Raw genomic sequence first — 17,975 nt, 5'->3', positions numbered from 1 at the left:
TCAGAAACTACGTATTTTTGCATTTTTGCAAGTGATTAAAAAAATATATATGTTAATTTAATTACTACAATATAATGCAACATACTTCAGAAACCTGTACTAGTAGCTATTGACATGTACCACCTTACCATATAACTGTATAAATACACATAGAAAACAATGTTTGCAATTAAAAAAAAAAGTATTTTTATTGAATAATTATTTCATGATATGATACTTCTGGAAGACCAAGAATATTGCAAACAATCCATTAACTATATGTCAAATATTATGTTATTTCATCCATTGTTCCTTTATTGGCTTATCCCTGCTTCAGGTTTCAGCTCATATCTATATTTCCTTCTCATTCTGATAGATATATGGATATATATACCAAACATGTGTTTACTATCTATATATTTGAGTGGCACATTGAAATATGGTATACTTAAATATTTATAGTCAGTCAGAGAAAGGGGTTAATTCATTTATTAGGTGCAATCTTATTGTATTATTATCTTTAACTGCCATGAATAGTAAAAATCCATCTAGGAATTGTCTTTGTAGAAAAGGGATTTAGTGACAATAATATTAAGGCTCACTGCGGTAGGACTCTATAATACATAGACGCTCGGCACTGTCTGATCTTCATCTGCCATGTCTCTGAATGCAGATGAGCGTCTCTTATTTGAAAACTGGCAAAAGCTCCAAAATTGGATTTTATTTTGATCCCATATTCTCTGATCCGCTCATTCCCACTTATTTGCACCTGTGGTCAAACACTAAAGAGAGCAAGACCAGAGATCAGCAAATCCTTCTGCCTCATATATTTGTATGTCAGGCTACTAGCAGCACAACAGGGATGCTTCAGCTATTTTATTTTGGGCGGAGGTTTAAATTTCAATGTGTTAAATGCTCCTTCTACAGCTTTCGGCAAATAGATTGGATATCGTTCTATCCTCTTGATGCTTGTGCTCCCAGTGCTGCTTCTCCAGGACTGGCTGTAAAAGGACGCTTTTAAGTCCTCCTCTGTGTTTCTCCGAGCAGCTCGCAGAATCCAGTTTGAATGTAACGTGTGATCTCTGCTACTGGTGGCCACTGAGGAAACAGAAAAAGAGAACTATAGTAGAGCCAGATCCATTAAACATAGAGAATCACTGATCTCCAGATCTCAGATCATTATTATTATTACTACTAATAATAATTCTTATTTATCACTTTGTACTATAACAGTTTATAAAAAAATTATTTTGTTAAAGTAAAGATGCAGTCTATATTAATCACTTTATTTAAGGGTGAAAATACCCTAATAATATTTATGTAAGTAAAGCATGAAGCTTATAATGCAGAGAACACGTTCTCTGTTCCATATTTATAACTGGGAAATGCAGCATTAGTGGCCTCAGCAGAGACGGCTCTGATACAGCAACTCCCACATTGTTTTGGACATTCTATAAAGAAATAACTTTTCTAAATGGAATATCTACAGCAGGAACATATTCACAATACAACTGTATTAAGTTTGTTAAATAAGTAAGTTTGTCATTATAGTATCTTTTATAAGGCTCCATTTCATTTATTAAAGTGCACCCTACATAGTGATGCAGCTACTTTATATGCTGATCTAAAGTTCATGAGAAAGCATCCTATAAATTTACTATAAACCAGGGATATCACTGAGGCACAGAGGCACTGATGCAGAGCTGGCCGCGATTGCGCCCCAAATTGCAGGCGTAATCGCATTTTGCGCTCATGAAAAAAGCCTCAATTGTGACCATATGCAAAGTGACAACTTGTGTCCCACTTGTGCCCATGTTTGTAACCATTTATACTAGCATGTAAAAGTTAAGAACCACTAAGAAATCTCTTGGTTTTTGAAAAAAAATTATAATTTTATTTTTGCGAAGGTACCATTAAATTGTGCTTAAATTATAGTCAATACATTGTCAATCTAAAAATGTATTATTTTAATTTCATATACCTTCTATTCATCAAACTTTACATTCCCAGCTTTTCCAGCATTGCTGATATTTGGCATTCTAGCTGTTAGTTTTTGAAGATATTTAGGGAAAATTTGTACCCGTGACTTCTGTAGCTCTTCCTAGAGGCGTGACTGGCTTGTAGGGCATTTTTCTTACAGTATATCCCACAAGGAGCTCAATAGTACTGAGATCTGGTGATTGTGCTGGCCAGTCCATCAAAGAAAGTACTTCGGCTTCCTGTTCCTCATATAGTATTTACATAGCTTAGTAGGTATGCTTAGGATCGTTCTCCTGCTGAATGCTGAAATTTCCACCAATCATGTGCTGACCACAGGGGATGGCATGACGATGTAAAATAGAGCATACTTGCCAACTCTCCCGGAATGTCCGGGATACTCCCGCATTTTGCTAGAGTCTCCCGGGCTCCCGGGCGAGTGTGGCAATCTCCCGCATCTGGATAATTCTGCCCACTTCCTAGTGAAGTGGGCAGAATTAAGTCCCAAACGCCGCGATTCCCGGTGAATCGCAGTGTTTGGCCCGCCCCCCGTTACGCCCACCTCCTCCGCAGGCTCCCGGATTTGACCAACAGAAAGTTGGTAAGTATGAAATAGAGTGGTGACCTTTCTGGGTCATTATTCCTTGCACTAATAAATCTCCCGCCTTTCCAGCACCAGAACAGTCCCATGCCAGTGCATTTCTTCCGCTGTGCTAGACAGAGGGCATCAAGCATTCCTCCAGCATCCTTGCATTTGCTCTATGTCTCACATATGTTCTTCTCTTCCAGCCAAACAGTTCCACACTCTTTTTTCCTGTCATCCACCGTCCAATGTCTGTGTTCTTTCTGTCCCAGTGGTGCACGCAGGGGTGGTTTCTGGGTCACCAGAAACCCCTCCCCTCCGCTAAAAAAGTGCCTTATATAGCGGCACTGTACTATACAGCAGCCGCGGCGCTGTCAAAGAAGCATCCGCGGCGGTGCTGTATTGTCTACAGTGCTGCCTAAACAGAGCTGCTGCGTGGGCGCATGCGCGGCAGCTCTCTCTCTCCCCCCCTTAAAAATGCTCCGTGCGCCCCTGTGTCCATTGACAACTTTGTTTCCTATTTGTCAGTTTCAAATATGGCTTTGTCTTTGCAACTCTGCCTAAAAGGCCAGCATCCCAGAGTCATCTTTTTATTGTTGCAAATGACAATGGTATTTGACGTGTACTATTTCAGGAAGCATCCAACTCAGGACCTGTAAGGTGTCTGCTTCTCAAACTGCAGACACTGATGTACTTATCCTCTTGTGCAGTTGTGCTTCTGGGCCTTCCGCTTCTTTTTCTATCCTGGTTAGATCCAGATAGGACTTTTCTCTCATGATCATTGTGGACACCCTTGTATGAAATCTTCAGTTTCTTGGCAATCTGAATAGCCTTCATTTCTGAAAACAACAATATACTGTGGTGTTTCTTGAGAAAGCTGTTTTGTTTTGCTCTTATTTGAACCTATAAATCCGGGTTTGCAATCATATGTGAATAACGAAGCAGCATCCAAAAGAGTGAGTTCGGCTACAGGAAAAGCTGTTAAGGGTCCCTGGTGTTTTGTATGGAGACAGCAGGGTGTGCTCCATGAAAAAGGCCCAGTCCGAGTCTTCTGGTCTGCAGGATCACAGCAGACTAACTAGGAGCAGCACCTGAGTGGTGTCTGTAAAAGGCTGCAGTTTTGCCGCAATCAGTCTCTCAGACCTGGGGAGGTTAGTTGCCTCCTGAGAGACTCTGCTGAGGTGAGCAATAATATGTGTTTGATTTCTGTGTGGGACATAAGGTCCTTCACCCTTGAAAGAGGGACTACATGAAATGTGTAGTGTGTGTCGAACAGACAAAGCTTTTTATTTATTTTTGTTCATTTAATTGTGCTAATAAAACTGGCTGAGGTCAGTTACACCGAAATTAATGGACTTGTGAAACTCCATGGCTGCTGCTTGCTGTGCCATTTATATGGTACCGAATCCCCTCACACGGTCACTATATCCCTCACACGGTCACTCTTCCCCTCTTTCCCCTTCCCTTATCCTCCGTTCCTCCTTCTCTCCCCCGTGTCTCTCTGTGTGTCTACCCCACCCCTTAGATTGTATGCTCCTTTGAGCAGGGCCATCTCTCCTCCTGTCTTCACCACTTTTAACTCTGCTCTCCAGCTACCTAGCCCTCCTCCTCTTCCCCCCCGTCCCCTCTCGCTCCCTCCTCTCCCATCTGGGGGTCTCCCTGTCATCCGTGCCCTCCCTCTTGAAATCCGTCGTTGGCGGACCTTCCCATCTCCCCTCCCCCGGCCCTTTAGCTGTGCCTTGAGCTCACTGAGTTACTGTGCTTATTGTTTTCTGTACTGTGCTGTCTCACCTCGTATTGTAATTTTGCTTGTCCCTGTACGGCGCTACGGACACCTAGTGGCGCCCTATAAATAAAAATTAATAATAATAATAATAATAATATATATATATATATATATATACACAGACATCTAAGTGATGTCAGGCCTGGCCTTATATAGTCGCTGTTACTTTAAGGCACATACAGTCATGGCCAAAAGTTTTGAGAATGACACAAATATTATGCTTCACAAAGTTTGCTGCCAGTTTTTATGATGGCAATTTGCATATACTCCAGAATGTCATGAAAAGTGATCAGATGAATTGCAATTAATTTCAAAGTCATGACAATGAACATTATCCCAAAACAACATTTACACTGCATTTCAGCTCTGCCACAAAAGCACCAGCTGACATCAGGTCAGTGATTCTCTTGTTAACACAGGTGAAAGTGTTGACGAGGACAAGGCTGGAGATCACTCTGTCATGCTGTTTGAGTTAGAATAACAGACTGGAAGCTTTAAAGCGAGGGTGGTGCTTGACATCATTGTTCTTCCTCTGTTAACCATAGTTACCTGCAAGGAAACACGTGCAGTCATTACTTTGAACAAAAAGGGCTATAGAAGCAAGGATATTGTTGTTAGTAAGATTGCGCCTAAATCAACCATTTATCGAATCATCAAGAACTTCAAGGAGAGAGGTTCAATAGTTGTGAAGAAGGCTTTAGGGCACCCAAGAACGTTCAGCAAGCGCCAGGACCATCTCCTAAAGTTGATCTAGCTGCGGGATTGGGGCACCACCAGTGCAGAACTTGCTCAGGAATGGCAGCAGGAAGGTGTGAGTACATCTGCATGCACAGTGAGGTGAGGTGAAGACTTTTGGAGGAAGGCCTGGTGTCAAGGCCAGCACAGAAGCCATTTCTCTCCAGGAAAAACATCAGAAACAGACTGATATTCTGCAAAAGGTACAGGAATTGGACTGCTGAGGACTGGGGTAATTTTTTCTGATGAATCCCCTTTCAGATTTTTGGGGACATCTGGAAAAACGCTTGTACGGAGAGGGAAAGGTGAGTGCTACCATCAGTCCTGTGTTATGCCAACAGTAAAGCATCCTGAGACCATTCATGTGTGGGGTTGCTTCTCACCCAATGGAGTGGGCTCACTCACAATTATGCCTAAGAACACAGCCATGAATAAAGAATGGTACCAAAACATCCTCCAAGAGCAACTTCTCCCAACCATCCAAGAACAGTTTGGTGATGAACAATGCCTTTTCCAGCATGATGAAGCACCTTCCCATAAGGCAAAAGTGATAACTAAGTGGCTTTGGTATCAAAACATAGACATTTTGGGTCCATGGCAAGGAACCTCCCCAGACCTTAATACCATTGAAAACTTGTGGTCAATCCTCAAGAGGCGGGTGGACAAACAAAAACCCACAAATTCTGACAAACTCCAAGCATTGATTAGGCAAGAATGTACGGCCATCAGTCAGTATGTGGCCCAGAAGTTGATTGACAGCATGCCAGGGCGAATTGCAGAGGTCTTCAGAAAGAAGGGTCAACACTGCAAATATTGACTCTTTGCATAAACTTAATGTAATTATCAATAAAAACCTTTGACACTTATGAAATGCTTGTAATTTTACTTCAGTATACCATAGCAACATCTGTCAAAAAGGTCTTATAACACTGAAGCAGCAAACTTTGTGAAAACCAATATTTCTGTCATTCTCAAAACATTTGGCCGTGACTGTACACACACAACAACACATGCTCATGACTGATGATAAGAAACAACTGTGGGCGCTGCTAAGAAGGCAACTGACAGGTATCTTATGGCCCAGTGAACTTTCCATTCACATGAATGAGAAGGTTATGGTGGAGGGACCGGGGGTTCAAGCAGATCGGAATAATGCTAGAAAAGGTAAGTAAAGCTTAGTTAAAATTAAGATATTAGTTTGGATGTATTTTTTAAGGCACACTATAAATATTTCATAAGTGTATATATTTTTTTACTCTGTAGTAAATAGTTAAAAGAACAAACCATCAAAGTCAACATCTGCATGCTTGAAATCACTTGTAGTCGTCCTTATTCTCTTTTCTGTGTCCAGTTCTGCAATAACTGAATCAAAATAAGCTATTGCATCTAAGATCTCGCACTTGGGATGCTGTCTCACATTATCCTTTGAAACCTGAATAAAACAAACAAACATTGTCATATATACAGCTACCTGGAAGCTTGTCCTTTATTTCTGTGCACATTGCATGAGTTCCACATGGGACAAAAATATTTGAGAATATTCCATATTACAGTGGTTCCATCCATCTGCATTATAAGATGCTCAAGTGATACAAATATATAAGTATAAAATCCTGTCAATAATAGCTATATCAACTGAGAGATCTTACGTCAACATTATTACCAGTGACTTCTGATATCATCACTTCAGTGTTCATTATGAAATCTCGTGTATTACAAAGAATATTGCGCTCCAAAATATATTATAGATATTCAGTCTACTTGGATTCAATGACAGGTGTAGAAGCAATCAGCTATGGTTTATGGGTATAGGAACAGTATGGTGTGCATTATCCCACTTATACTCACATCCCGTCTTACACATTTAGACAGGACTGCATTGACCAATACATAAAGTTTCATTTTAAAGTAACTTTAATAAAGGTTAGCTAAAGTTTTCAATATTGTCACAAATCTCATCCTCAAAAATTGCTTATTCCTTAATTAACTCAACACAAGTTTCTTTTAATTACACTCATACCTAGTGTAGTTTAACCAAAGGCTATTATTATAGGCCTCATAGAGTCTTGTACTGTTCACCTGCTGTGTATGTTTGTCTTGGTCTACTACTCACATGTTTTCAGTTTTCTCTCAGCTATCAAAACACTTTGTCCACCCAGACATGTTCAACTAACTAAAAACTCATCTTAAACAGCAACAGCATAAGGTAACTTGCATTATTTCAGGTCCCAGAAAGACTTGCTAGACACACTCAGCTGGCTGTATATGGTTGTGTGACAAGTGGATATGGAAAAGGCCAATCTGTAACTTGATGACAACTTTGAACCACAAGCACAACGTGAGGAAAAGAGAATGTTCATCCCTTTTCTATACACTCGAGGTGGTATGATCAATGATCCCCATTACATTTTTTGTTTATGCTGTGTTCACCATGTAAATGGAAAGCACAGCAATGATGGGCAGACAATGAAGTGACTGTGAGTACTTCCTTAGACCACAAAATCTGCCCTGGAGCATCTAAAACTCTTATTTGGCACTAAACAGTGACGGCTGATATGTAATATTTCTACATTCATGCGTAATTACCAGAAACATTTATTTATTCTTCAATTTTCAACATTTGTATTGACTCATCCCTCCATTCCCATGTTTTGGTCATACAATCTAGATTCTTCTTTGCTTTTAGTTTTTCTTATTATTGGAGAGCCTAATGTAGAGTTGGACGAAACAGTTAGCGTCAACATTAGCTTAAATAAGAAGCTTACAAGGTATGGGGTTTCAAGTCACAGTTATATCATGTTTTGCTTGGCTACTGATATTGCAGCCACTCAACCTCACACCGGTGTTTAACATGCAAGAACATAGAGCACATATTTTAAGAGTGTCAGAAATATCATTAACACTGACACCAGGAGCTCAAGTCCCAAATCTCAAGCACTGTGTCATATTTCAAACTGATTTTCTAAACTAATTTATAGCAACTTAATTAACATAGAGTTATTAAAATCAATATAGCTAAATGCTTTATAACTTTGTAACTTTATACTGTGTACATGGTAGCCTAAGGAAATGTTATCTGTAATTTTGCTAATAATAATAGTATATTAACTAAGTTGCTAAACTGACAATAAAACTCATCCACTACTGTGTTAATTCACACTTGTAAACCAATAAAATAAATATTATTTGTATTGCCTTTCTAGCTATTTCTTCATATTCAGCTAGCTTCTAACTTTATTGGAACATCATACCTCCCAGCTTTGCTGGTCCTTGAATCAGGACAGATGGTGGAAGAAGAGAAAACCCCATCATAGTGGGACATGGTCACACACCTGGAGGGGTAGTGTCTAGCCAGTGGCAGATGTGTGGTACCTTTTCACCTATGTACTGCTTTGTGGAGCAGCAGTGTACCAGACATAGCTCCCAAAATTTATGATCCGATGCACATTTGGGCGAGACAGCAGTACGAAGACCTCAAGCTGGGCAGCATGGGATATCAAATATCTAAATATCATTTCTGATGCATCAATTTTTGTTGATTCCTTTAATCAGACTCACGTTGTGTCCCTATGTTCACACACTAAGAACACCACTCACTTTTTGAATTTGATTTTCCATCAAATGGGAGGATGTTTATGATTTTCTTACAAGACTCTCTATACACTACAATCCCACATCTAGATGGTATTAAAGCAGTGAAATATTATCTTAATTCTGACCAGCACCTTATGGTTTGTTTCACAGGACTGCCATGGGCACAAGGTTTGCCCCGAGTATTGCCAATCTTTAAATCGGCCTATTCGAACAACAATATATTTGGATATTGGTGTTATTGTTGTATATGCAAGCAAACATAAAGAGGCCAATTATATTTAGTATTTCAATATGTTACTGGAGCTGTGGCGGAGTCAGTTAAGAGAGCAATTGCCATGGTGAGGTTGTTTGTCTGATCCCACCTCCCTTCTTTTCTCTCAGAGATTTTACGTTGTAAACATAGGCTGTGAATACACCACTGCTGCAATTAGCATACTCACCTGTCATACAGGATTTTTTGCTAACGAGGCGCAAAAGTGCAGTAACATTGCTCCCAATTAGACATTTGATTTCATTGCTTGCATTAGATCCATAATTTGCTGACTTGGTACTATGGGCTCTTGACTTCTGCATCACATGCCCTCCTCCGTACAATGCATCAGAAGCACGCTTGAGAGCACAGGTGGAGGGACGTGCAGTCTGCACCTCATGGTCTTCCTCCTTGCTCCATAGAAAGAGCTCTGCGATCCCTGCTTACTTTATTAAAGCAAGACAAGACATTTGTAGGCAGGCTCCATTTAGCGTGTCACCATTCTCTATCATGACACATAAAAAACAAGCTCAGCAGGTTGACAGATGGAACCCTCTCAGCAGAATTGCGTTGCGTGTGTTTCAGCCTTACACCTAACATTCAGCAGCTGGTAGAAAATCTGGTCACCCAGAAGTCACATTGATGGTTAGATTAGCTTGTAACACGTTTATCTTACATTAAAAAGCCAGCTGAAAAGTTATTGTAGATTTGTGTTTCTTTGATTACATGGATTGTTTTAACTAATTACTGAGATAAAAGAGCAATGTGCGGCCCTTTTAAAGGTTACAGACTAGGTACTCATCTACAGGAGATGTCTTAACATTGACAGCTGAGCTTATCCCAATATAGCTATACTGTGCACAAAATTCTCCTATTTATGTATATGCTGGCCCATAGTGATTTATATATTGTGTGCTTGAGAGAGTTGGACTATAATTATTTTGCTTTTGTGGAGAAGTGCCCCGTCCGTCGGCCCGGGAAGAGGGTGAACATAGCAGAGGGAATAGACTCACCAGACCTTTGCTCCCTCTGTTAGTATCCTCTATCTTCTTTTACAGGTCCCGGCGGCAGTGGACAGGCGAGCCAATCAAGGCTCACCTCTCGCAGCTGGCCAATCAGAGGCCGGATCGGCGAGATAATCCTGGCTCGCCTCCGGCCATCCAAACTACTAGCGCCGCCGCCTCCGCGAGCTATGGGCGCAAGGCCCTAGTCTTTAAAGGGCACAAGGCCCCTAGTTGTTAGGAGGGCACCGGGCCCTAGTTAGTTAGAAGGGCACAAGGCCCTGGTCTTTAGAGGGCACGAGGCCCTAGTTGTTACAGGGCAGGAGGCCCTCAGGTAGGAGCGCGGCTCCACCCCCACAGGGCACAAGGCCCTCAAGTAGCTTCTGGCTGTAGGCCTGAATAGGTAGGAGCTCGGCTCCCCCGCAGGGCGCAAGGCCCTGAGCTGTAGCAGAGTGCAAGGCTCTGGACGGTAGAAGGGCGCAAGGCCCTCTAGTGCAGAGAGGCATAGACCTCTGGTTAGGGAAGCGATAGGCTTCCGTGAGCATAGCAGGGCGGCTGCCCTGTAGCTTAGCAAGGACTCCGGGTCCTTGCTGGTAGAGGGACATGAGGTACCTGACGGTGAGCGGGCAGTAGGCCCTTGTAGTTGGCAGTGGGCATTCGGCCCAGATCTAGCGGGATGCTAGGTCCTGACATAGAGTAGGGAACACTTGGTTCCTACATAGGTATGAAGTAGAGTCCTGGAGTGGTGTTTAGAACCCCTCCATCCGTCCGGAAGGGCACCTAAGTCCTGAGCCCCAGGGAAAGGCGGGCTTAACGGCCGGGGCTCGGGCCACAGGGGGTAGGCCTGTGAGGGCAGAGCGTCTCAGGACGCGAGAGTGGTCAGTCGGAGGTAGGTACGGTGTGGTGAGGTCCATAGCGTTCCCTCGGGATTGGGTAAGTAACAGAGGTGTTGGGGAAGGGCTGTTGTTGTGTTGTCTTTCTTGTCTTGCAGGTGCTGATCGGAAGACAAGGTAGCGGCAGGAGTCAATGGGGCATCGTCGGAGAGTCGTGTACGTGAGTATAGCCACGGCGAGGACTGTTCCCTTGGTGCACTCACCTTGTGGAGCTGTCCCTCCCGTATTCTCCCTTTCCCTTACAGTAAAACGAGTGCCCTGTACACAAAGTCAGGGGCCTCCTCCCCCTGCGGCGTTTGGGCGCCCGGACATCCCCCTCTACCCCCGGGGGCACCTCACACTTTCACCTACACAGTGGTCTTAACTATCCTAATTGCACTTTTTCAAATTATTTAATTCACTTGTACACATTTCATTAGAAGTGCACCTTATTTTCACACAAACAACACATTTACAGATTCAAGACAGAAATAGTTAAGCCATTATTATCCTGCAGTAGGAAACCACAGTCTGCTCATCTTGGATTCCTACCTATAATCCCTTAGATTGTACGCTCCTCTGAGCAGGGCCATCTCTCCTCCTGTTTCCAAAACTTCTAACTCTGCTCTCCAGCTACTTAGCCCTCCTCCTCAAAGGTCCTCCACCCCACGTCCACTTTCGCTCCCTCCTCCCCCCTGGGGGTCTCCCTGTCTTCCGCGCCCCCCTTCTTGGACCCCGTCGTTTTCGGATCCTCCCTCCCCCTTCCCCGCCCTCTCTAGCTGTGCATTGAGCGTACTGAGTTGCTGTGTTTACTGTACTGTGCTGTCTCCCATTGTATTGTGATTTTGTTTGTCTCTGTACGGCGCTGCGGATGCCTTGTAGCGCCTTATAAATAAATATTAATAATTAATAATAATAATAATCTTATATCCTACAGTAACATACTGTAGGAGAGGGCCTAAACTCTTAGACCCACACACAAGCCATTACAGCATAAAAAAGCCATATACTTTCCCCCCACCTCCTGCACGAAGTTGTGAATGGTTTCAGTGAAGGAGAAGGAAGGGCTCAGCCATCCACAGAGGGACATGCTCCTGCCTCCTTCAAATTCTACTTTAACCATTTAGCGTTACGCATTCATTGCAGCTCTGTGCCCCAACAGTAACTCTTATGCCCTATGCTTCAGCAGCTGACAGTGCCACCTGCACCAGTTTGCATGTGTCTCTGGCAGCTTAAAATCTTTTTTTTTTTTTTTGCAAATCTTCTTTATCTGCTGTTCCCCCTCCCTGTACTACAGGGGGGGGGGGGCACATTCACACAGATGATTACCCTAATTAGGAGTTCTGGTAATCTCTGAAGGATCCCCTCTGTTCCATCCTGGGCACCTGTGTAGTTACTTTGCAAACTGGGATCTTACGTTTTTCCCTCCCTGACATGCAGAAACTATATTGGTGATTTGCAGTCAGCCTCTGCCTTGTTCTGGTTATCACCAATGTTCATGGTTTTTGCTAGGGTTAGGGAGCATCCCAAAGTTATTGGGAGAAGCCCTTGTTAACTCCTCAAGTAGTAGTGACAACTAGAACATATGACTGCCTGCACTGCACACTATAGACATTTCCAGCAGTGAAGAGGGGGGTGTAGAGAACTGGAAAGTTTATGTGCAGAGTCCAGGGGAGAGAGCGGTGAGGGGACTGTTAATAAACCACAATAAGCAATAGAAGCTGCCAATAAGGTAATTTGTATGTTTTCCTATGTTGAAGATGATAGTGTGCTAGACCGAATGTCTACCTTGTAGCACTCCTGGATCATCCACCTGATTGTAGCTCAGACTCTCCCACCTCAGAATCCTAACGGTTAAAATCAGCAAAACAAGCTGTCCTTGCACATGTAGGTTTGATACCAGTGAACCGGTGTAATGCAGATGTAACAGGCATAGCATTTACCTCTGATGAACTGAATAGGCATCAGGACATCTTACTTGGATAAAATAAATGAGGTACATAAATTTTATTTACCATCGCGTATTTACAATCTTCTCTTTTCCACCACAACTCACTTGCATTGAGTTGTCAACACTTGAGCATTCACCTCGGACCAGAACACGAACAGACCCGACTCTGACCCATCAGAACCAAAGGGCCTTGTCAGGCTTTAACTAAGTTCTCACATTTTTAAAACACTCAGTTCCCAAGAATGCTCTCTCCACTCCCCTCCACCCTCACAGGGGGCATTAATTTTATATGTGACAATATGCCTCCCTCCTACTATAGTGCAGAGTGCACAGAAAAAGGGTTTTTGTTTTGCTTTTGTTTTGTACAAAAAGTACAAAATATTTTTTACAAAGTAATCAAAATATAAGTAATGAAAAAGAAAAAAGAAACATGGATAAGTTTTGACTCAAGTAGGTTGCTCCAAAAGGAAGACGTTCAGTAGGAGAAGGCAGAGCATATAGATTCTTTATTGAATATAGGAACTATTGGCAAGACTCTGAAGGCAGATCTTGGGTGGTAAGTGCTGTTAGCTCCAGGTGTAAGAAATATGTTTAGGGGATGGGGTCACTTTTACAGAAAGCATTTGAAGGGAAAATTGGTAAAATAAACCCTCAGCCTGCCAGTGACAGCCAGCATAGAAATGACAGCATATCCCAAGGGTATATTTTGTTGATATGGCTATGCACATTAGTCTTTGCACCAGATATGGCTATGCACATTAGTTTTGGCACCAGATATGGCTATGCACATTTAACCTGCCACCAGATAATGCCATGCACATTAGTCTTGGCACCAGATAATGCCATGCACATTAGTCTTGGCACCAGATAATGCCATGCACATTAGTCTTGGCACCAGATAATGCCATGCACATTAGTCTTGGCACCAGATAATTCCATGCACATTAGTCTTGGCACCAGATAATGCCATGCACATTAGTCTTGGCACCAGATAATGCCATGCACATTAGTCTTGGCACCAGATAATGCCATGCACATTAGTCTTGGCACCAGATAATGCCATGCACATTAGTCTTGGCACCAGATAATGCCATGCACATTAGTCTTGGCACCAGATAATGCCATGCACATTAGTCTTGGCACCAGATAATTCCATGCACATTAGTCTTTGCACCAGATATGGCCATGCACATTAGTCTTGGCACCAGATATGGCTATACATATTAGTCTTGGCACCCGATATGGCTATACATATTTGTATTGGTACCAGATATGGCTATGCACATTAGTCTTGGCACCAGATATGGCCATGCACATTAGTCTTGGCACCAGATATGGCTATACATATTTGTATTGGCACCAGATATGGCCATGCACATTAGTCTTGGCACCAGATATGGCTATGCACATTAGTCTTTGTGCCGGACACGACTATAAGCATTAGTCTTGGTAAAAGGTATGGGGCTGCATTTTTAATTTGATCTCCCTGGAGCCTGGCCTGCTAGCTGATTTGCAGTCAACTCCGGATTAGTGAATATACGGCAAGTTAGACAGGAGGCACTAAAAGAGAGAGGAGCTCTGGCATTATAACACATGAAGCACTAAGATACCAAACTGTGAGATCAGTTCTCTCGTAACCAGGATCTAATGAATATTAGTCCGGTAAGTGTCTAAGTGATGTCACTGGGGTATAATCTAGTTCGGCCCATTGATTGGACGCCTTGACTTGGATGGGTATCAGTAACAGGTCCACTTTAAAAAGGCACTACAATATATACAAAAAGGGGAGGAGACACATAACCAACCATTATAATCTATACAAGGTAAGTCAAAACAGTTTTTATATTTTATATTTAATTTTACACATCTGAATACCTATTGCTCTCGTTTAATATAAAAACTGAAAAAATGTATTAAACTAATCCATAAATGAATTTCACATTTTGTTTTTAAACAATGGACATCTCCGCTTTCTCTTACCTTACAATCACCTGACTCATGTGATGACATTTTTCCAGCTTTGGAAGGTTTGGTTGATACTGGGGAGTATTCGGAGACTCCAGTCATACACCTCAAGTTATGGAGACTGCCCAGATATTTTTTTCTGAGCGCTAACAGATCCTGGAGGTATTGGAGAAAATCCTGAGTCTTAGCAAACATCCATGCTGAATCTTCATCTTTGTAATGGCAGCATCCTGAACCCTCGATATTCGTGGTACTTTTGTATTTCTTCAATGACTCGCACATTGTCTGTTTTCCACCTCCGACCACATACATAGAGGTGCTACGGACCAAGCGCACTGGCGAGAGTGTGCCATTGTAAGATGCGTTACCTTCTGTAAGATCATGACTGCAGGAATTCGGATGAAGAGCTGACTGGATCTTTCGGAGCATGTTTTTTTTTCTGCACTCTACAACTTTGCTGAATAATTCCAATTTGCATATGAACTATTGTCTACTAGGTAAGCAAACATCCTAACTTGGAGTACGAAGGAGGCTGGCACTTGTGACCTTTGTAAATACCCATAGACTTCTTATGCAGAGAAAATGCAATTCTTCATAAGAATTATTGTACTGAATTTTTACCTAATTGAAAGTATTACTAATGCTTCTTCATTCACCATCCTTTAAGTGCACTGCAAAGTTAGCCAGTCCAGACACAAAGACCCATCATTGATACAGTCTCTGACAAAGGTTCTCAAGTGTTTTTCTCCAAGGTAACAGAAAAGCACATGGGTATCTGGTGTCCCATTATTGTTAAGAAAATGGAAGAGTCAGATAACAAGATGCAATGAACACTGTACACAGGAGTCTGGGCAGGACATTCATTGCAACAGTTAATTTATTACAGACACCATCATTTATATCATATGGAGAGTGTGGAAAGTTAGTAGGATTCCGTTAGAAGAACGATCAACAATATATAATCATTTTATATGTTGTGTAAATTAAAAAGTTGCATATCCTTGCAATGTGTTTCAGTAGTTTGTTATTGTATTTCTCTACTTCTTTAGTATTTTGTTGTCTACAAAGAGTGTCTAGTCACCGAATAAACTTCTGCTATTTTATATGTAAATAACTTGCAAAGGCTGATGCTGTCATTTATTTATAGTGGAGAGCTTATTCAGTTCTTTTAACCTAGCTCACACTAGGGGGTAAATGTATGAACGTGCGGGTTCTTCAACACCCGCGTGTTCAGCGATTAAATTTCAAGCGGCGCTGCATTGTAAAGGGAAACTTCCCTTTACAATGCAGCGCCGCTTGAAATTTAATCGCCGAACACTCTGAACACGCGGGTGTTGAAGAACCCGCACGTTCATACATTTACCCCTAGCTGTAAGTACTTTTCATATATTAATAAATGCTTTAAAAAAGCGTAAAAATAGGTTTAATAAAAGACAATGGTGATGCTCCCACCGTTGTGTTCTAAAATTTTAATGCCATGTGTAAAAATGGAGAACACAGCACAACTTATGTGAAATAACACACTACCAGTCCTATAGATTGTATGTTTAAGTGCAACGCATGAATAGAGTATGGGAACATGTGTCACTAAAATGTGTCTAATACGCACATTAATTTAATTTATTTTCACCAATTTTCCCAGTTTATGTGTAAAAAAGGGTCCACTACAAATCCTACACTGTATAAGTATTTAATCCATATCTTGCACTTATGAGAACTAATTTGCTTAATGCGGACATTGAGTAAGTATCTCTACCAGTGTCAGACTGGGACATGAAGGGCCCACCGGGGGAATGCAATGACAGAGGCACATTAAATAGTGTGTGCGCCGTTGCAAAGTCTGAAGGGGTGTGGCCAGCCACCAGATGGGTGAAAGGAAAGGAAATTGCTGCCCCAGTAACCTTACCTGAGTGATTCTTCTCCTTCTGGCACATGGGCAGAAAGCCAGAATCATCGCTAAGGTGACTGGGGCAGTGATTCTTATTTCTTTCCAACACATGGGGCACATGGCGAGTTGGAGGCAGGGCAGTGGCAAATGCAAGATTTCTACAGGGGGGTTTCCATGCCATGCTCCCAGAGTTGGCATGGCCTAAATCATTGGCTATTATTTAGCCTGTGTGAGGCTGCCTTCCAACCTCATTCCCATCCACTTCAATTAAACTGGCAATGCTGTCTGCACAACTGCTAGGTGAATAGAATAGAACATACCATCCAACTGTACTTATGGTGGGGACAAAGTCCTTACTGACCAGGACAGTCACCCAAAATGGGGACTGCCCCACCAGAATCAGGACAGTTGGCAGACTGTCCTGCTCCCTCCTACCTGTTCTTGCAGGTAGCCAGTGCCTACCTGCACTGCTGCTGCCAGTGTCTTAAGCTCAGTTGCTGTGTGTCTAGATCCTGAAATGTTGGGGCTCTGTTTGGAAAAAGGGATAAGTACCTGAAATATGGTAAGCCTAACAATGAGTGAGTGCAATAGGCCTCCCTCCCCCAAAATAGCCCCGACATTAAATCAATAGCACTTAAGTTTAATAAATAGGCCTGACTACCTGCAAACAGCCCCAACATTAAATTAATAGCATTCACATTTAATAAATAGATCTATGTCCCCCCAACGTGCCTGACATTAAATAATAATATTCACATTTAATAAATAAAGTCACCCCCCCAAAGCAGCGCAGAATTTAAATAATTAGTACATTTAATAAATAGCCCTCCTTCTCCATAAAGTAGCCCAAAAATTAAATTCAATTATTAGCCCCCAAACCACCCCAGCATTAAATAGTCCCATCACAACTTAAATTAATAGGTACTAGCATTACCCCCTATTAAATTAAATAGCCCCCACCATCACCCCACCAATTAATGAATATTTCAAACTGTCTAAGGACTATAGACCTCGCATTAATTTAATAGCCCAAGCACCCCCAGCCATAATACATGAAGAGCCCTCCTTCCCTGCACACCTACCTTCTTCACTACCCACCCCCATGTCGGTTCTCTCAACCTATACACAGTCTGGGTGTATAATACACTTCAACTAAAGTTCAAACTGTGAGTAGAAGCAACGTCCTTGAAAATAGTTAAATCACTGAAAAGTGGACACACAATTTATGGCAAACTGTGAAATATGGCCCTAATAATTGTCATCCCAAAATGCTTCTAATGACAATTGGGGGGGGTTGGGGAGGGGAGGGGGCAGCTGAAATATCATTTTTTTTTTGCTGTGCTTTCCAAAATATAGCTTTATATAGCTAACATCACACTATATTCAAAGAGAAT

The 17,975-nt window shown here is 42.1% G+C and overlaps 1 protein-coding gene across 1 annotated transcript; it reads right to left on the bottom strand.

Annotated features, from left to right (window-relative positions):
* Positions 1-586: 586 nt before the first annotated feature.
* C2H13orf42 (chromosome 2 C13orf42 homolog) lies at positions 587-15,122 on the bottom strand. Its single transcript, XM_075197959.1, has 3 exons — positions 14,709-15,122; positions 6,345-6,492; positions 587-1,077 (listed from the first exon to the last, which is right to left on the bottom strand). Exons 1-3 carry the CDS (start codon positions 15,120-15,122, stop codon positions 851-853), a joined length of 789 nt encoding a protein of 262 aa, XP_075054060.1. The 3' UTR covers positions 587-850.
* Between the last annotated feature and the right edge of the window lie 2,853 nt (positions 15,123-17,975).

Source organism: Mixophyes fleayi, chromosome 2 (assembly GCF_038048845.1).
Source record: "Mixophyes fleayi isolate aMixFle1 chromosome 2, aMixFle1.hap1, whole genome shotgun sequence".
Taxonomy (NCBI): Eukaryota; Metazoa; Chordata; class Amphibia; order Anura; family Limnodynastidae; genus Mixophyes; species Mixophyes fleayi.
This window is presented reverse-complemented; position numbering and strand designations above follow the sequence as displayed.